Source organism: Vitis vinifera, chromosome 18 (genome assembly GCF_030704535.1).
Source record: "Vitis vinifera cultivar Pinot Noir 40024 chromosome 18, ASM3070453v1".
Classification (NCBI taxonomy): domain Eukaryota; kingdom Viridiplantae; phylum Streptophyta; class Magnoliopsida; order Vitales; family Vitaceae; genus Vitis; species Vitis vinifera.
The window spans coordinates 33,144,240-33,170,276 of NC_081822.1; the positions used below are offsets into that span (position 1 = coordinate 33,144,240).

At 37.1% G+C, this 26,037-nt stretch overlaps 2 protein-coding genes across 2 annotated transcripts; both read right to left on the reverse strand.

Annotated features, from left to right (window-relative positions):
* Positions 1-1,059: 1,059 nt before the first annotated feature.
* LOC100261855 (glucuronoxylan 4-O-methyltransferase 2) lies at positions 1,060-12,787 on the reverse strand. Its single transcript, XM_059735033.1, has 3 exons — positions 12,281-12,787; positions 11,761-11,946; positions 1,060-1,288 (listed from the first exon to the last, which is right to left on the reverse strand). The coding sequence occupies exons 1-3, from the start codon at positions 12,785-12,787 to the stop codon at positions 1,061-1,063; spliced, it is 921 nt and encodes a 306-aa protein (XP_059591016.1). The 3' UTR covers position 1,060.
* Positions 12,788-20,869: 8,082 nt separating this feature from the next.
* On the reverse strand, positions 20,870-22,967 carry LOC100255018 (glucuronoxylan 4-O-methyltransferase 3). Its single transcript, XM_002279729.4, has 2 exons — positions 22,127-22,967; positions 20,870-21,796 (listed from the first exon to the last, which is right to left on the reverse strand). The coding sequence occupies exons 1-2, from the start codon at positions 22,634-22,636 to the stop codon at positions 21,404-21,406; spliced, it is 903 nt and encodes a 300-aa protein (XP_002279765.1). The 5' UTR covers positions 22,637-22,967; the 3' UTR covers positions 20,870-21,403.
* Between the last annotated feature and the right edge of the window lie 3,070 nt (positions 22,968-26,037).

The following is a 26,037-nucleotide window of genomic DNA, read 5'->3' on the forward strand; positions in this document are numbered from 1 at the left end:
ATAATTAAAATTAAATCAAAACTTGAATATAAATGTTTTTGTGCGCATATATACCAAAGGGTCTAACTTGTTCCCATGGTTACTCAAGATTTGACCATACTCGACCAAATCGGGAATAAAATCAGTAATTATCGAAAAATAGTAGAAAAATCCAAGAAAGTTACCAGATTAATATTTCTCCACCATATATCGTTTTGAAGTATCTTTGATATGTCACGATTTTGCTTATATTAAGTAACAATTACAAAATAAGTTTATAAAGCAAATAAGTTAATTAAATTACTTAAATCATTAAATTCCAACCAAAATAAATATATTTTATAAATAATTAAAATATTATATTTTTTATAACTTATCTTTTTGAAAAGTATTAAAATATTATTATTATTATTATTATTATTATTATTATTATATTTTAAAAATAGGAAAATAAAAATTAAATTAATTGATTTGGCCACACAATTTAATACCCAATACCGAAATTTTGAGTACTGGTAAGTTTTAAGTTAAAATCAGATGACTTATTAGATACTAAATTGGTTTCAATTGGCAAGTTGACATATACAAACCCAAGAACGCAATATTGATTGATGAAATTATGATATTTACAAGTGCTGCAAGGGAACCCTTCAAAGGAAGGGAAAAAGGGAGGAAAAAAATTACAATAAAACAAGGAAGAATTATAGTAATAAAGAAGGTCTAAACCCCATATTTTGATCCTCCAAATCTCAAGAAAGGGCCCAAGAAGGTGAAAATGCGTTAAAAATGCATATGTTGGGAAGCAATTTTTACCTCTTTAATTTTATCTCATTTATTGATAAGAAACCTTCTTCAGATTCTCTTCAGGCTATTTCCTCTTCTCTTCTTCTTTTTAAGACTTTGGGAAAAATTTCCCGGCATAAGGAAGAAAAAGAACCTAAGAGAGTATTGAATAAGTAGTCTATGTAGGGTTTTCCACAAAACTCAATGCATGAATGCTTGTAATTTGGTAAAAACTTGCATACCATATCATTGAATTTGTTGAAAAAGCAACTTTCAAACGGGCAGTCGTCCTCATTTTTCAGGGGCAAAAGGATCTTCTGGATCGAGTCCTATGGCTTGGAATGGTAAAACGCCCAATCCTGCCTTCTTGTTCCCTAAAGTAGCCCTCACACAAAAATGCCTTGGAAAACTTGTCCTCCACCACCCTATTCACATTATGCACAAACACATCAGTCTCACCATCTTCCCTATTCCTACCCATCAACCCTGCAGTGTAGATGGCACCCATCCTTGTAGGGACCCCTCCCTCCGAGACACGTGGCACGCATCTCACAGTGACACATGACATGCATTATCAGCCGGATCGTCATCACCCGGATTTCCCTAAAGATATACATGATGCGCTTCTCCTATCCGGACTGCCTCAAAAAAGTACAAGTGGCGTTTCAGCTTCTCTTATCCGGACCGCGTCAAGGGAGATCAAACGACACTTGTAAACATAGCATCCGGACGGATTTACAATATACATCCGGATAATCAACATATGTCATCCGGATCATTGACTAAAGTAAAGCGAGTCTTACACGCTATCACAACAATTAGCCATGGCCCACGTCCCATCACTTGCAGAATGAAAAGACGGGATGAGGTGACAACAAGTCACTTCCCACGATCATTCAACATGATCACCTCCCACGATCTCTGACAGCAGCATCACCTACCACGGTTTCTGACAGCCGCCCGTAGGGTGGCGATGACCATGCTGCCACCTCATGTCATCATAACAACATAAAATATCTCCTCACCATTAATGAGAGGAACAGTGTCCCTGACACTATATATATAAACCTTCACACGAAGAGGAAGGTAATCTCAAAATACCTAGTAAAAGGCCAACTGATTTATATCTCCCTCTCTTAACCATGGCTAACAACATCATCGGAGGGTGCGTCCGGACACCCTGTCCGGATGCCTTTTGCAGGTATAACGACTGAATCAAGAACCTTTGAAGGTTGAGATCACGCATCCATCCATTTGGCAACCACGTGGAACCCCAGGAACGTGAGGCATCAACCTTGGCGCCGTCTGTGGGAAATTTTTCATTTTGATTCAGTCACTTACAAAGATGGCCACACCTTCCCGAAGCCAATCATCTGGTAGAGAGGTGGAAGATAATCTTGAATGTCGTCTAGCCATCGAAAGGAGACAGTTGGCAAGCGAACGACAACTAAAAGCTCTCCTCCAGGAGACGGAAAGATTGAAAGAAGAAAACGTTGTATTGCGCATCCAGGCTTCTACATCAGGGCCTCCTCGACGTCAGCATTCAAGGGGCCAAGTAGCAAACTCAAGGCCTCAACAAGAACCGGAATCAATATATCCTGGGACAACAGGAGCTATCCCAGGAGCAGGCAACGTAAGGCCTCATGTGCCAGACACGCCTATGCCTCGAGCACCTCGTGAGGAAAGCTCAGACTCTACTCACTTTTCAGCAAAGAGACAACGTGATAAAAAGTCCCAGTTGTCAAATTCGATGCGCGCAAGACTAGGCCCACAAGAGCCTGGGAGATCAAGGCCACCAGTGGTCACAACCTGGGCACCACGCCCTGACCCTGTGGTCACCCCTATGGTGCAGAACGTGCACCCGCATCGTGACCCCATGGTCACCCCCGCGATGCGGAACGTTCACTCGCACCTAGCGGAAAAACCGACTGGGAAAAACCTCCCAAACAAGCCACCCGTTGGCTCCATCAGCAAAAGGCTGGATGACATGCTCTCCACGTCCTTCTGCTCTCATATCATTCATTACGAGCCCCCAAGGGGATTCCTCGTGCCAAAATTTTTCACATACGATGGAACCAATGATCCCTTCGATCACATCATGCATTATCGACAGCTCATGACGCTCGATATTGGCAACGATGCACTACTATGCAAAGTATTTCCCGCCAGCCTACAAGGACAGGCCCTCTCATGGTTTCATCGCCTACCTCCCAACTCTGTTGGCAATTTCAAGGACCTGTCCGAAGCTTTCGTGGGACAATACTTGTGCTCCGCTCGACACAAGCAAAATATCAGCACCCTGCAGAACATAAAAATGCAAGATAACGAACCCTTGAGGGAATTCGTGAAGCGGTTTGGCCAAGTCGTGCTTCAAGTAGAGGCTTGTAGTATGGATGCTGTCCTACAGATCTTCAAACAAAGCATCTGTCCAGGCACTCCATTTTTCGAATCACTGGCTAAAAAACCTCCTACAACAATGGATGACTTATTCAGGCGTGCTAACAAATATTCAATGCTCGAAGATGACGTACGTGCAGCCACCCAGCAAGTTTTGGTTGCCGGACGGCCATCTAGAAGTAATGCGGAGAGAAATACTAAACCTCCAGATCAGCCAAAGCCGTCTGACCGAAGGCAGGAAGGGCCAAGTCGCCCGGAAATGCCGCCTCTCACACCTCTTTCCATATCATATGAGAAACTTCTCCCAATGATCCAGGGCTTGTCCGACTTCAAATGACCTAGACCCATCGGAACGGACCCATCCACAAGAGATCGTAGTAAGAGATGTGCCTTCCACAAGGATCATGGCCATACAACAGAGACATGCCGGGCTCTCCAGTATCTGGTCGAGAGGCTCATAAAGGCAGGGCATTTGAAGCAATACCTCCGCTCAGATACTGAAGGAAGAATCACTTCTCAACATCACAATCCTGGAGTCCCTAGGGCCTCAGCCGCCCCCAAGGCCGTTATAAACTATATTAACGGAGGTCCATCTGACGAGGAGTACGACTCTAGGCGAAAGAGACAAAAATTGTTGCGGGCCGCATCAATACGCGAACGCATCAATTCCATCCGGCCTGGGCTAACTGGAGGGGGCCCTCGCCCCATAGATGGGACAATCATTTTCCCACCAGTGGATCCCACCCGGACACTACAACCACATCGCGACGCCCTCATCTTGTCCCTGGAAATTGGGGACTTCGATGTGCGGCGTATCTTGGTTGACCCAGCCAGTTCCGCCGATCTTGTGCAAGCATCGGTCGTTGGCCACATGGGACACAGTCTCACAGGCCTCGAAAACCCTGGACGAATCCTATCCGGGTTCAACGGGTCTTCAACTACATCCTTGGGAGACATTGTACTGCCGGTCCAAGCAGGCCCAGTCACTCTCAACGTACAGTTTTCAGTAGTTCAGGAGTTATCACCCTTCAATGTCATTTTGGGGCGCATATGGCTCGTCTACATGAAAGCTATCCCCTCTACATACCATCAAATGGTGAGTTTTCTCACCAACGATGGCCAAATCGACCTATATGGCAGTCAATTAGCCGCTCGCCAATGCTATCAGATAGCACGCGAAGCAAGGGCCAACCAGGAGGATGCATCTCCCCCTGAACCCAGCCATACAAATGACCAATAGCAATTATTGGGTCCGGCGGACAAAGATCCCCCGGCAGCAGATCCCTTACAAACAATCCAAATTTCGGAGGAAAACACCCACCTCACGAACATCAGTTCCCTCATGACAACCGAAGAAACTCAGAGCATGCAAAATATCCTCAGACGAAACCATGACATCTTCGCATGGGCACATTCTGATATGAGGGGAATTCATCCCTCTGTTGCATCTCACAGGCTTAACATCTTTCCAGCTGCCAGACCCGTCCAGCAGAAGATTAGACGTTTCCACCCGGATAGACAAGAAGTTATCCGGAATGAGATTGACAAATTGCTAGAAGCTGGATTCATCAGAGAAGTATCTTATCCGGACTGGCTGGCAAACGTAGTGGTGGTACCCAAAAAAGAAGGAAAATGGCGAGTTTGTGTAGATTACACCAATCTCAACAATGCATGCCCAAAAGACAGTTTTCCCTTGCCGCGAATAGATCAAATTGTGGATTCCACTTCCGGGCAAGGAATGCTCTATTTTTTGGATGCCTTCTCCGGATATCACCAGATTCCCATGTCCCCGGATGACGAAGAAAAGACAGCATTCATAACGCCACACGGCCTCTATTGCTATAAAGTCATGCCATTCGGACTCAAAAACGCCGGCGCCACTTATCAAAGATTGATGACTAAAATCTTCAAACCTCTGATAGGCCACACGATTGAGGTATATATTGATGATATCGTGGTTAAAAGCAAAACCCGAGAGCAGCATGTCCTCCACTTACAAGAAGTTTTTCACCTCTTACGAAAGTATGGCATGAAGCTAAACCCTTCTAAATGCGCCTTTGGTGTAAGTGCTGGCAAATTTCTGGGATTTATGGTCAGCCAAAGGGGCATAGAAGTCAGCCCGGATCAAGTCAAGGCAGTCATGGAAACACCCCCTCCCAGGAACAAGAAGGAGTTGCAACGCCTCACAGGCAAGCTCGTTGCATTAGGGCGTTTCATAGCCCGCTTCACTGATGAATTGCGACCCTTCTTCTTGGCAATACGAAAAGCTGGAGCGCACGGATGGACGGACAGTTGCCAAAACGCTTTCGAAAAGATTAAGCATTGTCTTACGCAACCACCCATCTTGAGCAGCCCCATTCCAAAAGAGAAATTGTATATGTATCTGGCGGTATCAGAATGGTCAATCAGCGCCGTTCTATTCTGTTGCCCCTCACCCAAGGAGCAGAAACCTATCTATTACGTCAGCAGGGCATTGGCGGACGTAGAAACCAGATACTCAAAGATGGAGCTAACAGCCTTAGCCCTTCGAAGCGCTGCCCAGAAGCTCCGCCCTTATTTCCAAGCTCATCCAGTGATTGTACTAACTAACCAGCCCCTTCGCAGCATTCTGCACAAGCCAGATTTAACCGGGAGAATGCTACAATGGGCCATCGAGCTAAGCGAGTTTGGAATCGAATTCCAACCCAGATTGTCCATGAAAGGCCAAGTAATGGCTGACTTCGTGCTAGAATATTCCCGAAGACCCAGCCAACACCACGAATCAAGTAAACAAGTATGGTGGACTCTACGAGTTGACGGAGCCTCACGCTCATCAGGCTCTGGAGTTGGGCTCCTACTACAGTCCCCAACTGGGGAACATTTGGAGCAAGCCATCCGGCTGGGATTCTCTGCCTCTAACAATGAAGCAGAATATGAGGCTATCTTGTCTGGATTAGATCTCGCCCTCGCTCTATCCGTCTCTAGACTCCGGATCTACAGCGACTCACAACTCGTGGTAAAGCACGTCCAGGAGGAATATGAGGCTAAGGACGCACGCATGGCACGATACTTAGCTAAAGTAAGAAGCACCTTGCAGCAATTCACCGAATGGACAATCGAAAAAATCAAGCGAGCTGACAACAGGCGCGCGGACGCCTTGGCCGGCATAGCTGCCTCCCTCCCTATCAAAGAAGTCATTCTATTGCCTATACATGTGCAACCCAACCCCTCTGTCGCAGAAATTTCCACCTGTAATACCATTGAGGCACCTCAAGCGAACGACCAAGAATGGACGGACAATATTACAGAATATATCCGGACAGGAACTCTACCCGGAGATCCCAAACAGGCACACAAAATCCGGGTGCAAGCTGCCCGTTTCACCCTGATTGGGGGGCACCTGTACAAGCGATCCTTCACAGGACCTTACCTTCGATGCCTAGGGCATTCAGAGGCCCAGTATGTGTTAGCTGAGTTGCATGAGGGAATATGCGGGAATCATTCGGGAGGACAATCTCTGGCACATAGAGCTCATTCGCAAGGATACTATTGGCCAACAATGAAGCAGAACGCGGCAGCTTATGTCAAAAAATGCGATAAATGTCAAAGGCATGCTCCCATTCCGCATATGCCATCAGCAACGTTGAAATCAATTTCAGGCCCATGGCCTTTTGCGCAGTGGGGCATGGATATAGTGGGACCCCTCCCAGCGGCGCCTGCTCAAAAAAAGTTCCTCCTTGTTGCCACTGATTACTTTAGTAAATGGGTGGAGGCTGAAGCATATGCTAGTATCAAAGACAAAGATGTCACCAAGTTCGTATGGAAAAACATTGTTTGCCGTTTTGGAATCCCCCAAACCATCATAGCTGACAATGGTCCACAATTTGACAGCATCGCATTCAGGAATTTCTGTTCGGAGCTGAACATCTGGAATTCATACTCCACACCGCGATATCCTCAAAGCAATGGGCAAGCAGAAGCTACAAACAAGACCCTAATCACTGCCTTAAAGAAAAGGCTTGAACAAGCCAAAGGGAAGTGGGTGGAGGAGCTGCCCGGCGTCCTATGGGCCTACCGAACCACACCCGGGCGACCAACAGGAAATACTCCTTTCGCCCTCGCATACGGAATGGATGCAGTCATTCCTACTGAAATAGGTCTCCCTACTATCCGGACTGACGCAGCAAAGCAGAATGATGCAAACATGGAATTAGGAAGAAATTTGGATTGGACGGATGAAGTAAGAGAAAGTGCAGCCATCCGGATGGCAGACTATCAACAGAGAGCATCCGCTCACTACAATCGCAAAGTAAAGCCCAGAAGCTTCAAAAATGGTACGCTAGTCCTTAGAAAAGTTTTTGAAAACACTGCTGAAATGGGCACAGGCAAGTTCCAAGCTAACTGGGAAGGACCCTATATAGTGTCTAAAGCAAGTGAAAGTGGAGCCTATCATTTACAAAAGTTAGACGGAACTCCATTACTTAGACCATGGAACGTTTCCAATTTAAAACAGTACTATCAATGAAAAAGCAAGACAAGTACAAATGGGAAAAGAATTGTTTTATTGATATATGTTAGTATATGTACAAAGAGGTCTCCGGACCACAAAAAATACAGAAAGAAGATTACAGAAGGAATTGCAAAAAGAAAAGCTATCAGGGAGCGGGCTTGTCATGAAGTTTCTTCTCTTCACCCGGAGGAATTGAAGGGACGTCTCGCTTTATGTCATTCTTCTTCATACAGCAGCGATAGCCAAAGATGAAGGTATCATCCACTTGCTTTTGATAGTCCGCTTCAAGCTCCTCCCTCTCTGCAGCAAACTCCCGCTCTAGCTCCTCTTTTTGCGCTGTTAAGCGCAACTGCAAATCTTCTTTCTGCTTCTTTTCAATAGAAGCCTCTGTCCGGAGTTGCCTCACCTCCGCCTTCAACCGGGCCACCTCATCCTCTGACTCACACAGACGGGTGAATGATGATTCCTCCCAGCTCTTAACCTCAGCCAAATCCGCCCGGAGGGCTTCGTTGTCCTCTCGAGAGATGGATAAGCTGGCTTCAACCTCCTCCAGCCTCAGGCGCAATTGGTTTTCACTTTCTTTATGCCGAGAGGCGAAGATCTTCATATAATCAGTGGTCCGCAGCAGGTCAGAAAAGAGATCGTGTTGTTGGGCCATGCCGCGGAGACCACTCACCAGCTGACACACAAACAAGTAAAGCCAAGTTATAAATCATACCACAACAACACAAAAGAATAAAAAAAACACATAAAAACAGTTTACCGTTTCCACCATCTCGAACATCTTGGCTGAGGGCAGGATGTCAGGTGAGCCGGGTGGTATATGTTTCAGCTTATCTTCTAACTCCGCGTAGCTAAAAGAGCTAGCAGAGGAGCAAGCTGCGTCATTAACAAGTTCCCCCCCGGATGAAGCAGCAGAAGGTGACTTTTGTTCCAGGTGTGAGGCCTCAACATTTGCGGCCGGATGGGTCTTCTCGGGTGCGGCCTCATCCGGGACCATCACCGGGACGGCTGGAATCTCAGTTGCCATCTCCACTTCGCTCCCCTCCGGATGAGCGCCATGGGCGGATGAGCAACTAACTTCGATCTCTTGCTGACGATCTTGAAGCCGCCCGAGGAGTCCGGACCTTAGATTGCGTGCCGAACGCGGCCTCTTTGAAGGTGGCCCCTTCACCAGAACAAGAGCCAGACGGTCCGGATCGTCGGAGGGTTGACTTTGGCTTTTTGCCCCTGCTTCTTCCATCAGGGTCGCACAAACGGCCTCAGCTGCATCGGCATCCGGATTAGGAGAGGCCGGATGATTGATGGACGCAGCTTCCTCAGCCAAATTAGCCAGACGGGCAACCGCTGCCAAGGAGGTACTTGAGTGGTTCAGCCCCGCGAAGTGTCCGGATCCGCTTGAGATAGAATGAGGAGCGGGGTTCATAGGCTCCTCTATTATTACCTCCGCCTCATGGGTAATTGGCGGAAGAGCAAATTCTTGGGGAGGAGTGGACTCCTTCACTCCCTTCCCATTCTTCACCAGCTCCTTCTTTTTCGCTGGAGCTATATTTGGAGGAGAGTCTGCGCCGCGTTTCTGTTCGGGAGCCTTTCGAAGGGTCCCTTTGTTTTTCTTCTTCTCCCGATTGTCCAGGAGCGCTCGGCGTTTTTCAGCGTCAGCCTCTTTAAACGCCTGGTAAATCGGGAGATCCTTCACAGTATAATGCTCCCCAGGCACCACCTCCTTTGGCATTTTCCTGGGGAAAATGTTGACAACATACTCTTGGGACTCCCGGACGACCGCCATCAGGTTCTGCGCAGTGAGCAGCGTCTTGTAGTGCCTCTCCTTGGCGTCTATCTCAAATAGATTACTGAGACAGGCAAAAGACGCCTTTTCCACCCAGTCCACAAGGTGGCCCCTTTTTTCCGGACCTACATTGACAGCAACAAAGGATAAGAATTCCATCCGGGAAGATCAACAAAAGACAACAAAGTAAAATCCGGACAAAAGTCGCAAAGCAAACCTACCCGGAATCTCTAAGGAATAGTTCGGGGAGAAGGGCCTCCCCGGATGCTTCGACCCCGCCCATGCACCCCGGACCATCACGTATCCCTTCGCCCCTCCCTTCGTCGAGTCTGGCAGTTCCGTCACCAATTGAAGGGAGGGCAAGTGCGCGGACATGCTGAAGATGTCAGTTTTTGCCTTCTTCAGCGAATAGACGAAGAACACCTCCAGCAGCGTGAGGTCGAGGTTGTACAGCATGTTTATGATGCTGCATCCCATCAGCACCCGGATGATATTGGGATGGATGAAGGCGGGTGGAATCTTGGTGAAATGGAGGAATTCCTTGAACAACGCCGGCAGAGGAAACCGGAGCCCAGCGTTGAAGTGTTCCTTGGAGAAGATGACGGTATCTTGTTCAGCTTTCTCAGTAGATACGACATCCTCCCCATTCAAAAATTCCACAATTACGCCATTTGGAATGCAGAATCGATCTCTAAACTCCTTTACGCTCAGTTTGTCTGTAGACTTCTCATAAGCGTCGCCAACTCGGGCAGATGAAGCAGCTTTCTTCTTTGAAGACATTTTTAGGCCGAAGATTGAACCGAAACCTACATACAAGAAGTGCAACAGTCAAACACAGCCAACCAACCCCACAAACCCTAAACAAATAACAACACTCAGAAAACCTCGCACCACCAATGTACCCATTCCAAAATCCTTGACTCTACCCCAACAAGAAACCCCCAACCCACAAAAAATACAGGGGGGCAACGGGAACCCTTAAAAAACCCCCAGAGCCCCAACAAATGCCAACATTCAACAAACAGTCGTAAGCAACTTACCCAAACAATACCCAAACAAATCAGAAACCAAGACCAATGAACCAACAAGCGCAACAAAAGGAACGACAAAAGCAAAGATGAACGTACCAAATAAAGCTCTGAGGAAGAAAGATTGCTGTCGCGATACAAAATCACCGGCACAAAAGAACTTTCGAAATTTTCTCTCAGAGAAACAAGGAAAGCACAGGAGGAAGAAGAAGTAACAACAAAAGACTCTCAGACGAATGCAGTAGGGAAAAGCAAAAAGAAGGCACAGTACGCTATTTATAGGGAGACAGCCCCTCGGAAAGCCAAACGCCCAACAAACGCCATCATTAAAATGACATGCTGCCTGGGAATACCCAGAGTCGGCGGCTCGTCATAAATGCATTTTTTGGGCTCCCGCACCCCCACTCACCACGTGGCCCAACCAAACAAAAGGTCGACTCCGGTTTCAAAACCAATTATTTTTTAACCCGCCCATTCTTGCTCGGGCAAAATAGGCAAGTTAAAAAAGGGGGCATTGTAGGGACCCCTCCCTCCGAGACACGTGGCACGCATCTCACAGTGACACATGGCAAGCATTATCAGCCGGATCGTCATCACCCGGATTTCCCTAAAGATATACATGATGCGCTTCTCCTATCCGGACTGCCTCAAGAAAGTACAAGCGGCGTTTCAGCTTCTCTTATCCGGACCGCGTCAAGGGAGATCAAACGACACTTGTAAACATAGCATCCGGACGGATTTACAATATACATCCGGATAATCAACATATGCCATCCGGATCATTGACTAAAGTAAAGCGAGTCTTACACGCTATCACAACAATTAGCCATGGCCCACGTCCCATCACCTGCAGAATGAAAAGACGGGATGAGGTGACAACAAGTCACTTCCCACGATCATTCAACATGATCACCTCTCACGATCTCTGATAGCAGCATCACCTACCACGGTTTCTGACAGCCGCCCGTAGGGTGGCGATGACCATGCTGCCACCTCATGTCATCATAACAACATAAAATATCTCCTCACCATTAATGAGAGGAACAGTGTCCCTGGCACTATATATATAAACCTTCACACGAAGAGGAAGGTAATCTCAAAATACCTAGTAAAAGGCCAACTGATTTATATCTCCCTCTCTTAACCATGGCTAACAACATCATCGGAGGGTGCGTCCGGACACCCTGTCCGGATGCCTTTTGCAGGTATAACGACTGAATCAAGAACCTTTGAAGGTTGAGATCACGCATCCATCCATTTGGCAACCACGTGGAACCCCAGGAACGTGAGGCATCAACAATCCTCCCTGGTGCCTCATCATGATACCCAGTTGGTGCATCCACCATTATCAAATCCCACTCCACATCATACACCTCATTTGGAAACCCCTTCAATGAAAGTTTATACTTGGAAAATCTTGGGTCAGCCACAACCTTGCAGTCCTCTCCCATGCCAACCTCCAACAGCTCATCAGCTTCGTGAACCTGTTGCAATAATCCTCCAATATAAGTGAGCTTTACAATAACCATGCTCTCTCTCTCTCTCTCTCCCTCCTTCTGGATTTGTAAAAGATTGAACAAATACTCTATAACCAATATTAAGTTTAATATAAAGTAGTGATTATTAAGAATTACTCCAACAGGAGACCTCCATATAAGCAAAGCTCATACCATAATGAATTAATCATGATCAAACTTTGTATTTGGAATAAAGGGTATTTGTATATTCTTAGTAACTTGTTTAATTTTTTGAAGAAGTTGAATTAAGAATTAAGTGATCTAGTTTCCTATCTGTAGATCTTGTTAAATCTTGTAGTACCTTGGTGTCGTAGACTACATAATAGGATTCCACGCTGGGGAACTTCTGCTTGATTCGCTCCATCCAGGACTTGTCTTCTTCGAGGAAGACGGTGCGGCCACCATGGTTGAGTGCAGTCCACATGAGGCTGTCATGGCCTAAGCCAAAGACCAGGAAGTTGCAGGGTGCCTTCTTTTGAAGAACTCTTGAAGTCACTGAGATTTCGTTGAAGGTTTGTTGTGGGGTGACATTGAGGGTTGCATAGTGGACAAGAGCTTGGGCTAGGGAGGGTGGGGTTTTGGTGCAAGTTGGTGTGAAAAGTAGAGATGGACAAGCTGGGGATAGTAGTTGCTCTTCTGTAGCTGGACATGTTGAGCTTGATACATGAGTTTCTAAGATGGGTGATGGATGATTTTCTCGGAAAGGTGTGAAGTTTGATTTGAATACCAAGAGGAAGAAGAGAAGACACAGAAAACAGATGAGGATGAGCTTAAGGTTGATGGAGTTTTGGGTCTCCGATGGTCTCATTTTTCCTTTTGGATTTAGAGAAAGAGAGACAAGGGAGAAGGGGGAATATCTAAGATTTGTGTTTGCGTCTAATTAGGTACAATGGGTGGGACAATTTGGTTTGGATGAACGACGTTAAATAAAAAATAAAAAAAAAATGTAAGGATCATGGTTTAATTATCAATTATATTTACTCCTCTTTATTGAACTATTTATTCTTGAATTATTAGTTCATCAATATTTATTATTCCACTTTTCAGGATGAAGTGACATCAATAAATGCTAGACACAATGAGTGGGATAGTCTAATTTGGATGTACATGGTTGAATAAAAAAGAAAGAACCATGATTTAATCATTAACTATATTTACTCCTCCTTGTTAAACTATTTTTCCTTGAATTATTGAACTCACCATTCTTTATTATCCCACTCTTCAAGATGACATGACATCAATATATGCTAGGCGAAGTGGGTGGAACCATATGCTTTAGACGTATGAGGCTGAATAAAAATTATAAGGACCATGGTTTAATCATCAACTATTTTTACTCCTTATTAAACTATTTATCCTTGAATTATTAACTCACCACTCTTTATTATTCCACTTTTCAAGATGAAGTGACATCAATAAATGCTAAGCATAGTAGGTGGGATAGTTTGATTTGGATGTACGAGATTGAATAAAAATGAGAAGGACCATTTAATCGGACCATTTAATCATCAACTATATTTACTCCTCATTATACTATTTTTTCTTGAATTATTGAACTCACAATTCTTCATTATTTCACTCTTTAGGATAAAGTGGCATGGGTGAGAGAGATTGGGATAGGAAAGGGCTTCTTTTAGAAGCAACTTTAGAGTTGTTTATAGGATTCTTGACTTAGTTACTCTTTTCAGTTATAATTTTTTTAGAATTTATGTTTAAGTATTTAGAAGAATCTTTAAATTTATTATTTATTTAAATTTGTTTTAATATTGGTTTCGGTTTGATTTGTGAAATAACTATGATGTCCTCAATCTTTAGGTTTGTGGTGTTACATGCACTCTCTTGGCATTTACTACAAGGAGGTGCCCACTAAGGTGAAGGTTAATACTTACCTATGTCAAGCATGCTTTCTTATCTAATACAAGATGCATTAGTGCTAACATGTAGCAATGCAAGGCATGTGTCATATAACAATTTGCTTTCTCTCATATAAAATATTATTCACTTCGGATGCTCCCATATAGATATTATTATTCGGTTTGGATCAATGCGTCCTGACAACTTTAAAATGCACATATGGTTAAGAAAAGTTTACTACATATTCAGTATACAAAACTTCTTCCCTTATTTGATCTAATCAACCCTCCTCCCACCCCCTGTATATAAACACAATATCTTAGTCGTGTCTTATAAAAATAATAATGTGACATCAAACAAACAAACACCTATTACAAAGTTGAACAAATAAATCTCATAGATAAACTTACATCAAATCCATGGATTAGTTTCGATATCATTTGTAATAAGTTAATCCTTCCTATATAGATTTTATTCGTTCTAATTAGTTTCATAGCTTTAAAATATGTTTATATGATTAAGAGTTCGTTATACATATAATGTCAAATTTTCTTCCCTTATTCGATGTGAGATATTACATAAAATGTTTAATAAAGATAACATTCTTGTAGACAACGATAAAACTATCGGTTTTTATGAAAATATTGGTACTTGAATTTTACAGAAATATCAAAATATATAAAGAATTATCAATAAAAATTTTGATAAAAAATATTAATAAGATAAAAATTGATCAAAACTAGTAACAATATTGAAAACAAAAAAAGGTAAAGTGAGACGAAATAAACATACAACAACACCTCTTTGCCACACATTGGGCCAGGGTTCTAATCTTATAGGTTTTTATTTTTAGACGAAAAAATGCATGCAAGAATGACGTGGCACCTTGGGAGACGGCGAAGGATGAGGGTCTATTTAAGTGAAGGCATGAACCTTGAGAGTTGGGAGAAGCCGGGATCTCAGTCGTTGGATTTGGATGAAATCATAAGCCATGGAGAAAAAATAAAATAAAAATTAGTGGATTAAAATATCGGAATAAATCACGAAAAATATTCGTGATAAATCGTGAAAATTTATCTTAAATTCAGTCCAATATGATAAAAATGGACTGAATTATTAAAATATTTGCATAAATTAAACGATAGTCAATAAAATTTTGAATTAAAGTGCAAATTAGACTAATAGTAACAATAAGAGGGTATATCAGATTTAATATGATTTAATATGATTTAATAATTTAATTTAAATCATTAAATATATTAAATATATTTAATAAGATAATTTAATATTATAATTTAAATTTATTTTTAACTTTAAATATTAAATCAAAATAGTTATGTTATTCATAATATTATATTCTTTTTGTTTCATTTGCTCACATTAAGAAAAGAATATTTAAGAATTATTATTCCACATCTATAATTCATTTCTTATAATAAATATTTTATAATTATATATATTACTTTAAATATGAATATTTAATAAATAAATTTATTGTTTTCCATTAATGAAAATAACTATGAATTAAAGTCATTAACTACAAATAAATGTTAGTTAAAATTAATAAAAATAAATGTGTTAATCGGATAATTTAGAATAAATTTTAAGTTAATTTTACTAAACAAATTTAATATTTAAAATAAAAAAATAAATAATAAATTTTAGATTAACAAAATTTATAAGAATAATTTAACTTAAATTTAAATTTAGTAAAAAATATAAAGTTTTATCAAATACCCACTAAAATTGGGTAGGAATATATTTATGCTTTTATTATTATTATTATTTTCACTGATATTTCGGAACCACGCGCTAGTCAACATAGCCACGCGCCAGTCAACGCTAAAATAGTGTGTACCTGAACCTGAGACAACAACTCAGCCCTTGTGTATGTATGCGCACAAAATCAACATAGTCAAATCCACCATAAAACAAAAATATTAAAAGAAATATTTTAATAAATAATTTTCTAATTATTTTGTTTTAATTTCATTTAATTAATTACTAAAATTATAACCATCATTATAATTTTTTAATGTCTTTTTTATATTATTTATATTATAATTAAATATAAAAATATAAATATTAAAAAAATTATATGTGTATCATTATTTATTTTATATTATTAAATATAATTGAATTAAATAATTTATACTTTTAATATTAAATATATCATCATTTATCTTATTAATCCTATTTTAAAAATTTGCAATACTTTACTTTTAATTTCTTTTATATTTATCTTGTTAATTTTATTCGATTTTGAGTGTTTTTATTTTAAAATATTTAAAATATAAATTTATTCAAAAATTGATAAAATATTTTTAAAAAAATGAATCAAGTTCTAATATTTTATAAATTAAAATTACTTTGATAAGATAAATTATTAAAATAATTTTAATTATTTGAATAAATTAATATCAATGGCAAAACGTTGTCATCATAAATTTGTAATAAAATTTTAGAAATTAAATTTCAAATAAAGAATTTTATATAAATCTAAGAAATTATTTAATTTTTATTTAAAATGAAATAAAACATATTTTAATAGATTTGTTTTAAAATTTTAAAATAAATAAATATGAATATATTAAAGAAATTTAAAATAATTTTTTCTAAAAAAATTTATAAATATTATCGTTCGTTATACTTAAATTGATTACACTTATAAAATAACTTTAACATATGTATTTTTATTTATTTTATTATTAAAAAAATCAAATTATAGAACATAAAATTTGTCTTAATTTTATTTTTACATTAATTTTAACCTTAATTTTATCTTTAGATTTTAGATCCAGATTATATATGCATTTTTTATCCACTCACTATTTAATTTTAATTTTTATTATTTTATATATTATTTTATTTTATTATTTTTCATTATTATTTTATTTTTATTTTTATTTTTATTTTTTATTTTATTTATTTTTATTTTTTATTTCTTTTCTCCCTCCTCTATCTTACTATTTTCTTCTTATTCTCCACTTTCTCTCTCCTCTCTCTCCCCCAACCACCCCAACATACATTTTCTCTTTCCTCTCATACCTTCCCCATCCCCGATACCACCCCCCATCTCATCTCTTTTTGTTTTTTTTTTTTTTTTAAAATTTTTTTTCATTTATTATTATTATTATTTTCTTCCCTCCTCTATCCATACCCATTTTCTCTCCGTCTGCCACCCTCATGGCCAGCCATTGCTGACCAGTCATTGTCTGGCTAATAATCCGGTCATCCATAGTTCTAAGAGTAAATTTTCTTTTTTTTATTTATTATTATTATTATTATTATTATTATTTTGCCCAAAAATTGATTTGGACTTTGACTTATTGATGATTGATTATTTATTTGAGCTTATTGGATTAGGCTTAAGACATTATTTCCTTTCGTCATGAGTATTATTAATATGAGCTTGTTAATTAATATGAATTTTAGGCTCATAACGTGAGTAAAATTCATTGAATGACTTGAATATTTGATATGAGATTGACTAATTTAAACTATTTAATTTGAATATGGGACAATTGTGCTGTATATGAAATTAAGCTTGGAGATATTAAATTTAGGTTTAGTAAAATTTATTTTAATTTATCCAATTTTAGGTTTAGATGATTGTGGTTGTATTTTAGCTATTAATTTGAATATTTTGGGATAAAACCTATAGTAATTTGGTTTCATTTTAATTGATGAAATAAAATTTATTTTAATTTATCCAATTTTAGGTTTAGATGATTGTGGTTGTATTTTGGTTATTAATTTGAATATTTTGGGATAAGACTTATAGTAATTTGACTTCATTTTAATTGATGAAATTTGTTGGACTAATTTGAAATTTGAATTTGGGTTTGAATATCTATTATGAATTTTAGACATTTTTAGATATTTATATTTGGATTATTTTTGTTTTTGCATGGGTCCATTATGTAATTCTATTGGTTGAGTACAAATTTATGATATGTGGAGTACATAATTTCATGGAAGAAAGTGAGATTTGAAAAGCAAAGTTGTAGGAAGACATTGAACTTATTGCAAACTTGTTTGAGTATATATTTGATTTCTCACTTTTATTTGGTTTTATTTCTATTGGTTTCTATAAATATTTATTTGTGTATATTTACTTGTTATGTACAAAATTGAATATCAAACAAATAAGAAATTTTGTCTAAGAGGAATAATTCAGTAAATATATTTTAATAAAATAATAATTTTAAAATATTCTTATTAATAAAAGAAAGTTTTTTTATTAATAAAAATTCAGAAAAATGCTTTAAAAAAATCCAAAAAAAAATTGTTTTAAATAGAATTTGAAAAATTGTTTTTGATAAAATTGTCCAAAATTTTATTTGTTTAATAAAAATTGTTTTGTAAATAAAGTTGTCCCAAAAATAATTTTTAATTAAATTTTTTTTTGCAAATAAAATTATATTGTTTTTAATAATTTGTATAAGTGATTTTTCTTAAATGAAAACAAATTGAAATACTTTTGTAAATAAAGTTGTAAAAATTTATTCTTTTCTAGAAAAAGCAAGTAACAATAATTTTTGTGTCCAAATTGAAATTTTGTAATAAATTATTTTGATATAATAAGTGCAAATAAATTTTAAAAAAAATAAATACAAATGAAATTGAATCAAGTCATTAGTTGAAAATAAATTGAAACATCTTTTTTGTAAATAAATAACTTAAAATCATTAATTCAAAATCATTTTTTAATAAAATTTTTTGAAAACTATTTTTTGTAATATTTTTTTTATTTAGTTCAATAAATCATTTTGCATAATTCTCTTATTATTTATTTTGTATATTCTTATAATTAAATTTCATGATTATTTTTATGTATATTGATTTTCACCATTACTTGTACATATTCATTTACATGATTATTTTTTTTGGTATCTATAATTAATTAATTAATTAATTATCAGTAGAGATCGTATGTATACAGGCTTAGAGAGGTGCGACAGTTCACTATCATACATTCTCAATAAGTAACCTGATCCCGAATCCAAACTCAATTTTTCACAAACTTATTTTTCCTTCAGGTGTCACACTTAGGTGGTGTTTGTTTTTTTACTTAATTCTAAATAGAACCTTAATACTTAATAGTATTAAATATTAGGTTGTTTGTTTTTGTAGTATTTTATTTCTATTAAGTATTAAAAAATAAAAAAAACTATTATGTTATTTTTTCTATTTAGAAAAAGCCACATATTTTGGCTTTTTCTATTTAGTAAAAAGTTTATAATAAGTCATGAAAAAGTAAAAAAACAAACAACCTAAATTCTAAAACTAAATGGTTTTCAGCAAAAAGCCAAAAAAACAAACACCACCTTAGGGTTTTTCTTTCTTATTTTGTTTTTCCCTTAAAAAATAAAACAAAAATAAGTGGCGACTCTAAGGGCCTGTTTGGTTGATGTTTTCAAAAACCATTTTCTGTTATTAGGAACAAAAAAACCACTGAAAACTAGTTTGGTAGAGGAGTATTAAGTTGTTTTTTGAGTTCTCCATGTTTTCAAATACCTTGATCTAAAATCAAGATGTTTTTGTTGTTTTTTACACTATTCAAAGAACAAGAAAAAATGGGATATTCTCCGTGTTTTTGCCCTAATCTTTTCTTTTTCATGGCTGGTTTTCGCCTCCACGGATTTTTTCTCTCTTCAGTTCAAACGGATGTGTTGCTCTGGTGCAGAGCAATTGTTTTCCATTGGAACTTGCATGAACTTTTCCCTTTTTTTTTTTTTTTTTTTGCATTTTGTTCTCTCTCAGACACCTCTTTTATTTTTCCTTTTATGGGTATGAAACATGAAAGATTATCCCTATTACGATCCGAGAGAACACAACAACTCCTCATCATTTCTTTTTCCACATAATCAATAACAGAAACCTCAAAATTCTCCCTCCCTCAATTTTTTCAACAACCAAACAATATCATACCTAAAAAAATATTGAAGAAAAAAACAACTGGAACAAAAAAAACAAAAAAAAAAAAAGAGTAAATCAAACAACCAATTTTTTTGTGTGAGAATTCAGAAATTCTGGAAACTTCACTCATTGATTCCATTTATTTTTGTGTTTTTCTCTTTGGAGTTGAATTTCTTTAGATTTTAAAGATAAAGAGGTTGTAGTTGTAGGACTATGAGAGTACATGGAGTGTTGGGATAGAAAGTAGAGAGAATTGCTCAATCGATATTTTTGTTAAAATATTCATCGCTCATCGCTATTTTACTATATTTTTTATATATTTGTAAAATTAAAATACTAATATATACTTATTTACTGATATTTTAAATCATGGTTTTTTGTAAGTAAAAAAATACCAATTTTTTTAATGATATTCTTCTCTTTTCTTTTTTGGAGAGATAGTAATGTTGTTAGTTTAATTAAAGATAATAAATACTTGATTCTAAAATATTTTAAAGAAAATTTTAGAAATTAAAAAATATTGTATTCCTTTAATTTTTTTAAAAAATGCTAAAAATTTTAAAAACAAGTGAACCAAACATCATTTCTAAAATTATTTTCAAAATTTTAAATAAAAGGAAAAAAATTTAAAAGGACCAAACATGCCCCAAATTTGGATCCTCATTAGGGTTTTTCAATGGAGGTATAATCATGAACTCCCATTTCGCAGAGAACTTTCCTAAACCACCTTTAAACACAAATCTCTCCACTAATAAACTTTTGAATTAAAGTGCACCTTGGAGACTTCAAAATCATGATGATGGTGGGTGGTTAGTCTTATTGTTGAAAGTGCTGTTTCTTGAAACTCCAAAAAGTTGGTTTGGTAGTGAAAAGAACAGTAACAAATAAAATAAGAAATAGCAGATACAAGTAATTGCAACAGATCTGTGAAACTACCATGGCTAACAGTGATTTTGGTGGTAAAACACAAATTTTTAGGTTGAAATTTGAGATGACCCATGTTGATTTGATCCTACAATTTAATACCCAATACTCAAATTTTCTCTGCTGATAAGTTTTAAGTTAAAATCAGATCACTTATTAGATACTAAATTGGTTTCAATTGGCAATTAAGTTGATACAAACTCAAGAATTCAGTGCATTGATAATGAAATTATGATACTTACAAGTGCTGCAAGGTAACCCTCCAAAGGAAGGGAAAAAGGGTGGGAAAAAATCACAATAAAACAAGGAAAAATCATTTAAAGAATAATAATAAAAAAGGGTCTAAACCCCATACTTTGGCCCTCCAAATTAATCTCAAGAAAGGGCACAAGAAGGGGAATTAATAAAATGCCTATAAAAGGCATATGTTGGGAAGCAACTTTCACCTCTTTAATTTTGTCTCATTTATTGGTAAGAAACCTTCTTCACATTCTCTTTAATAAGTTTTTCCTCTTCTCTTCTCCTTTTCAAGACTTGGGAAAAAAATTCCCCCTTCAAGAAAACATAAGAAAAAGAACCTAAGAGAGACTATTGAATAAGTAGTCTAAACAGGGTTTTCCACAAAACTCAATGCATGAATGCTTGTAATTTGGTAAAAACTTGCATACCATGTCATTGAATTTGTTGAAAAAGCAACTTTCAAACCGGAAGTGGTCCTCATTTTTCATGGGCAAAAGGATCTTCCGGATCGAGTCCTATGGCTTGGAATGGTAAAATGCCTAATCCTGCCTTCTTGTTCCCTAAAGTAGCCCTCACACAAAAATGCCTTGGAAAACTTGTCCTCCACCACCCTATCCACATCATGCACAAACACATCAGTCTCACCATCTTCCCTATTCCTAGCCATCAGCCCTGCAGTGTAGATGGCACTCATCCTCCCTGGTGCCTCATCATGATACCCAGTTGGTGCATCCACCATTATCAAGTCCCATTCCACATCATACACCTCATTTGGAAACCCCTTCAATGAAAGTTTACACTTGGAAAATCTTGGGTCAACAACAACCTTGCAGTCCTCTCCCATGCCAACCTCCATCAGCTCATCTGCTTGGTGAACCTGTTGCAATAATCCGCCAATATAAGTGAGCTTTACAATAACCATGCTCTCTCTGTGGATTTATAAAAATAGATTGAACACATACTTAAATATAAAGTAGTGATCATTAAGAATTACTTCAACTTGAGACCTCCATTTAAGCAAAGCTCATACCATAATGGATCAATAATGACCAAACTTTCTATTTGGAATAAAGGGTATTTGTTCCTATTAATCTATGACCAGCTAGAGCTAGAATTCTTAGTAACTTGTTTAATTTTTTGAAGAAGTTGAATTAAGAATGAAGTGATCTAGTTTCCTATATGTAGATCTTGTTAAATTTTATAGTACCTTGCTGTCGTAGACTACATGATAGGATTCCAAGCTGGGGAGCTTCTGCTTGATTTGCTCGATCCAGGACTTGTCTTCTTCGAGGAAGATGGTGCGGCCACCATGGTTGAGCGCAGTCCACATGAGGCTGTCATGGCCTAGGCCAAAGACCAGGAAGTTGCAGGGTGCCTTCTTTTGAAGAACTCTCAAGGACACCGAGATTTCATTGAAGGTTTGTTGTGGGGTGATGTTGAGGGTTGCATAGTGGACAAGAGCTTGGGCTAGGGAGGGTGGGGTTTTGGTGCAAGTTGGTGTGAGGGGTAGAGATGGACAATCTCGTGATGGTGGTTGTTCTTCTGCAGCTGGAGTACTGGTTGAGTTTGATACATGAGTTTCTAAGATGGGTGATGGATGATTTTCTTGGAAAGGTGTGAAGTTTGATTTGAATACCAAAAGGAAGAGGAGAAGACAGAGAAAACAGACGAGGATGAGCTTAAGGTTGATAGAGGTTTGAGGCTTCGATGGCCTCATTTTTCTTCTGAATTTTGAGAGAGAGAGAGAGAGAGAGAGAATGGGGAATAGGGTTCTGAGATTTGTGTTGGGGTCTGAACCAAAAGATATATGTTAGGCTCAGTGGGGGGGACAGTCTGATTTGGGTGTATGAGGCTGAAACAAAAAGATAAGGACCATGGGGCTGACCAAGGAGAGAAATCCTATTCTGATCAGTCTCTGGGGTGACTCATTAATAACGGCTACCAAAGGATTTGTGCCCTCTAAGGCTAAACTAATTTAAGAAGTGTTGCTAATTCTCGGATACTCGTGGTCATTTCCCACATTCATTGAGCCTCTCCTGGTTTTAATTCAATTAAGTAGCCATATATATTATTGATCATTATATCATCTGCTTATTCAAAAAAGATCACAATTTTATACAATATTAAATATATTTGCTTCTGCATAGAGTGTTACCCAAGAAGGGATTGCTTGAGGGGAAAGGGAGAGGGGGGGTCATAATTGATTGGTTTTGGTTTTTTCTATCATTTTTTGGTCTTTTCTTAAAGGAGAAGAAGCAAAGAAGACGAGAGACTTGACATGGACAAGGGACCTAAGGGGCTTTTGGTGGAGCAAATGTGTTGGTAGGTGGATCTGACGATGGGTGTGGTTGAATTATTGTACTCACTTCTCCATAATCTTCTGCGGGAGATGAGGTGTTGGTGGCCGATTAGGTTGGCTATGTAAAGATATGTGAAATGCTCACATAGAGATATTGCCATTGGCCAATTAATGCCTTGAAAGCAATTGATGTGCTGCCTATAGGATTTACTTTAGTTGAATAATGTTGTATTACCCATTAAAAAAAAATAGTAGTTGGGAAGTTGAAAAGGTGAATATTAGGGTTGGTTTTTATTTTTATTTTCTAATGTGAGTGGTTGTGACAAAAAAAATATATATGTTTTTTTGGGTAATACTAATCACACTTGGACAAGGCAATATTTACATACGTTAGTTTGGATCAATGTTAAATTAATGGCTTGAAAGCAATTAGTGTGCTGTCTAGGGTTAGTTTGGGGTCATGCTATCATACCTAGGCATGATAATTAATTAGGAGATATGTTAATTATTGGATCAAGATTCAACTGCCACATACCTAAGATCATATGATGAATTGGACCTTTTTTTTTTTTTTAATATTTTATCCCTAACTCGGATTTCAATGCATGTAAGATACCCACCTATGATTTTTCATTATAGCATGCATTATTCCTCCAAAATTTCTTAATATAAAGTTTTTTACTTTTCCTATGTGGGCTCATATATTCAATTCTTTGCCTAGGATATATAACTCTTCCATTTTATCATGTATGATTTTTTGGGCAGATGTGTGTATACATCTAGATATTGAGTTTTATTATTTATTTTATCCTAAGGTTAGAAGATTTTTGGGCATATAATAATAAATACTTGAAATAACCCCAAAATAAATAAAACTTTTAAATTAGATGCAGAAGGGTTTCAAGGTTCTAATCATTTAAGTAAGTCGATTTAATTAGCTTAAGATTTTGTTTGAATCCACACTAAAAGGAAAATTCCAAAATAAATAAATAAATAAATTTGAACAAAAAGGTAATTTGAACCGTATTGGGTGAATAAGCTCAAAATTTTAACATATTGTTTGCTATGACAATATGAAGCTTTAATTTAATTGTTTTGACTTACTATATATTGTTGGTTCATTATTTAACAATTTAAACTTTAGAATTTAAGCTTTTTAACCATGCCAACTTATTACACATTTAAAATTTATAGCTCAATGATTTAGATTTTATAATTAAAGTTTTTATGTTGATTTATTAAGAAAATTAGTTTTTTATACCATCGATAATGACTTACTTCTTCACACTTTATTTTTAATATTTCATCTCACAAACATATTGTGCCATGGTAAAAACAGTTAAGGAAAAGATAGTGGATAGTATATTATGAATTGCACATTGGGCTAGGGGAATGAAGTGTCAAAGTTTTGCATGCCTAAGGAAGTTAGTTTGTGGTGGATTTAGGAAGTAAAAAAAACTCCAATAAAAATTGGGATTTGACTTAAATTTCTTGTTTTCGTGTTATTTTTGCAACGAATAATAGAAATGAAAACCTATTATAGACTCCAAAATTTATTCCAATTTTATTTTTACATTAATTTTGAGTTTAATTTTGTTATTAAATTTTAAATCCTGATTACATATGATATTTTTTATTCATTCACAATCTAATTATTAGTTTGTATTATTTTGTATTATATTATTATTATTATTCTTATTATTTTTTCTTTTTCTTTCCTCTCTTCTCTCTTCTTTTTCTTCCTACCTTTTCCGACGACCCCACCCACTTTTTCTCTCTCATGCCCATACCCCCACGTGGGACCCATATCCTCTCTTCTCTTCCCTCTTCTGTCTCTCCTCTTTTTCCTTTATTTTTTTATTTTTTTATTTTTTATTTTTGGCTTTTTCCTTCCCTATTGGCAGCTCTCTTTGGGGCTCCACCTCACTCACAGGAGACTGAAGGAGAAAAAAAAAAAAACATTAGAGCCTGGACTTTTTTTTCGGCTTATTTCTTTCCCTCATTTTCCCTCCCTTTCTCTCCATCCAAACACCCTTATTTTGTTTCCTTCTTATTTTCTTTTCTTTCATTTCTTTTATTATTATTATTATTATTATTATTATTATTATTATTATTATTATTATTATCCACCCTCACGACCATTGTCAACCACCGTCCCCACTACTGGCTAGCAATTTGATTTGGATTGTGGGCATGTTTGTGGACTTCAATTTGGAGTTATTTATTAATTTGGATTCATGGATATTGTGTTTTTGGAATGTTTGATCGGGTTTATTGTTAGTATATGTATGTATTATTGTTATTCATGGATTTTAGGCTTGCATTTTTAAACTTGATATTGATTTGTGCTCATTTATTTTGGATTATGAGATATTAAATTTGGACGTAATTGAATTTATTTATTTTTTTGTGATATTTTGGGTTTGGGTAATTGTGTTGTATTTTGGTGATTAACTTGGAAAACTTGGACTAGGGCGGTTGACATGAAGGATATTTTTATTGGGTTATATTTATTAATTTGGGTCTTATTGGCAAAAATTTATTGGACCAATTTAATGTTTGAATTGGGGCTTGAATAATTATTTTAGACTCTACATATTTTTTTATATTTACATTTGGACTATTTTTGTTTTTACATAAGCTCATTCTGCAATTATGTTGGCTAGGTACGGATTTATAACACGTGGAGTATGGAATTTCATGGAAGAAAGTGAGACTTGAAAAACTATAAATGAAGCATTGAACTTATTGTAAGTTTGTTTGGGTACACGTTTTATCTTCCACTTCTATTTAGTTTTATTTTTATTGGTTTCTGTAAG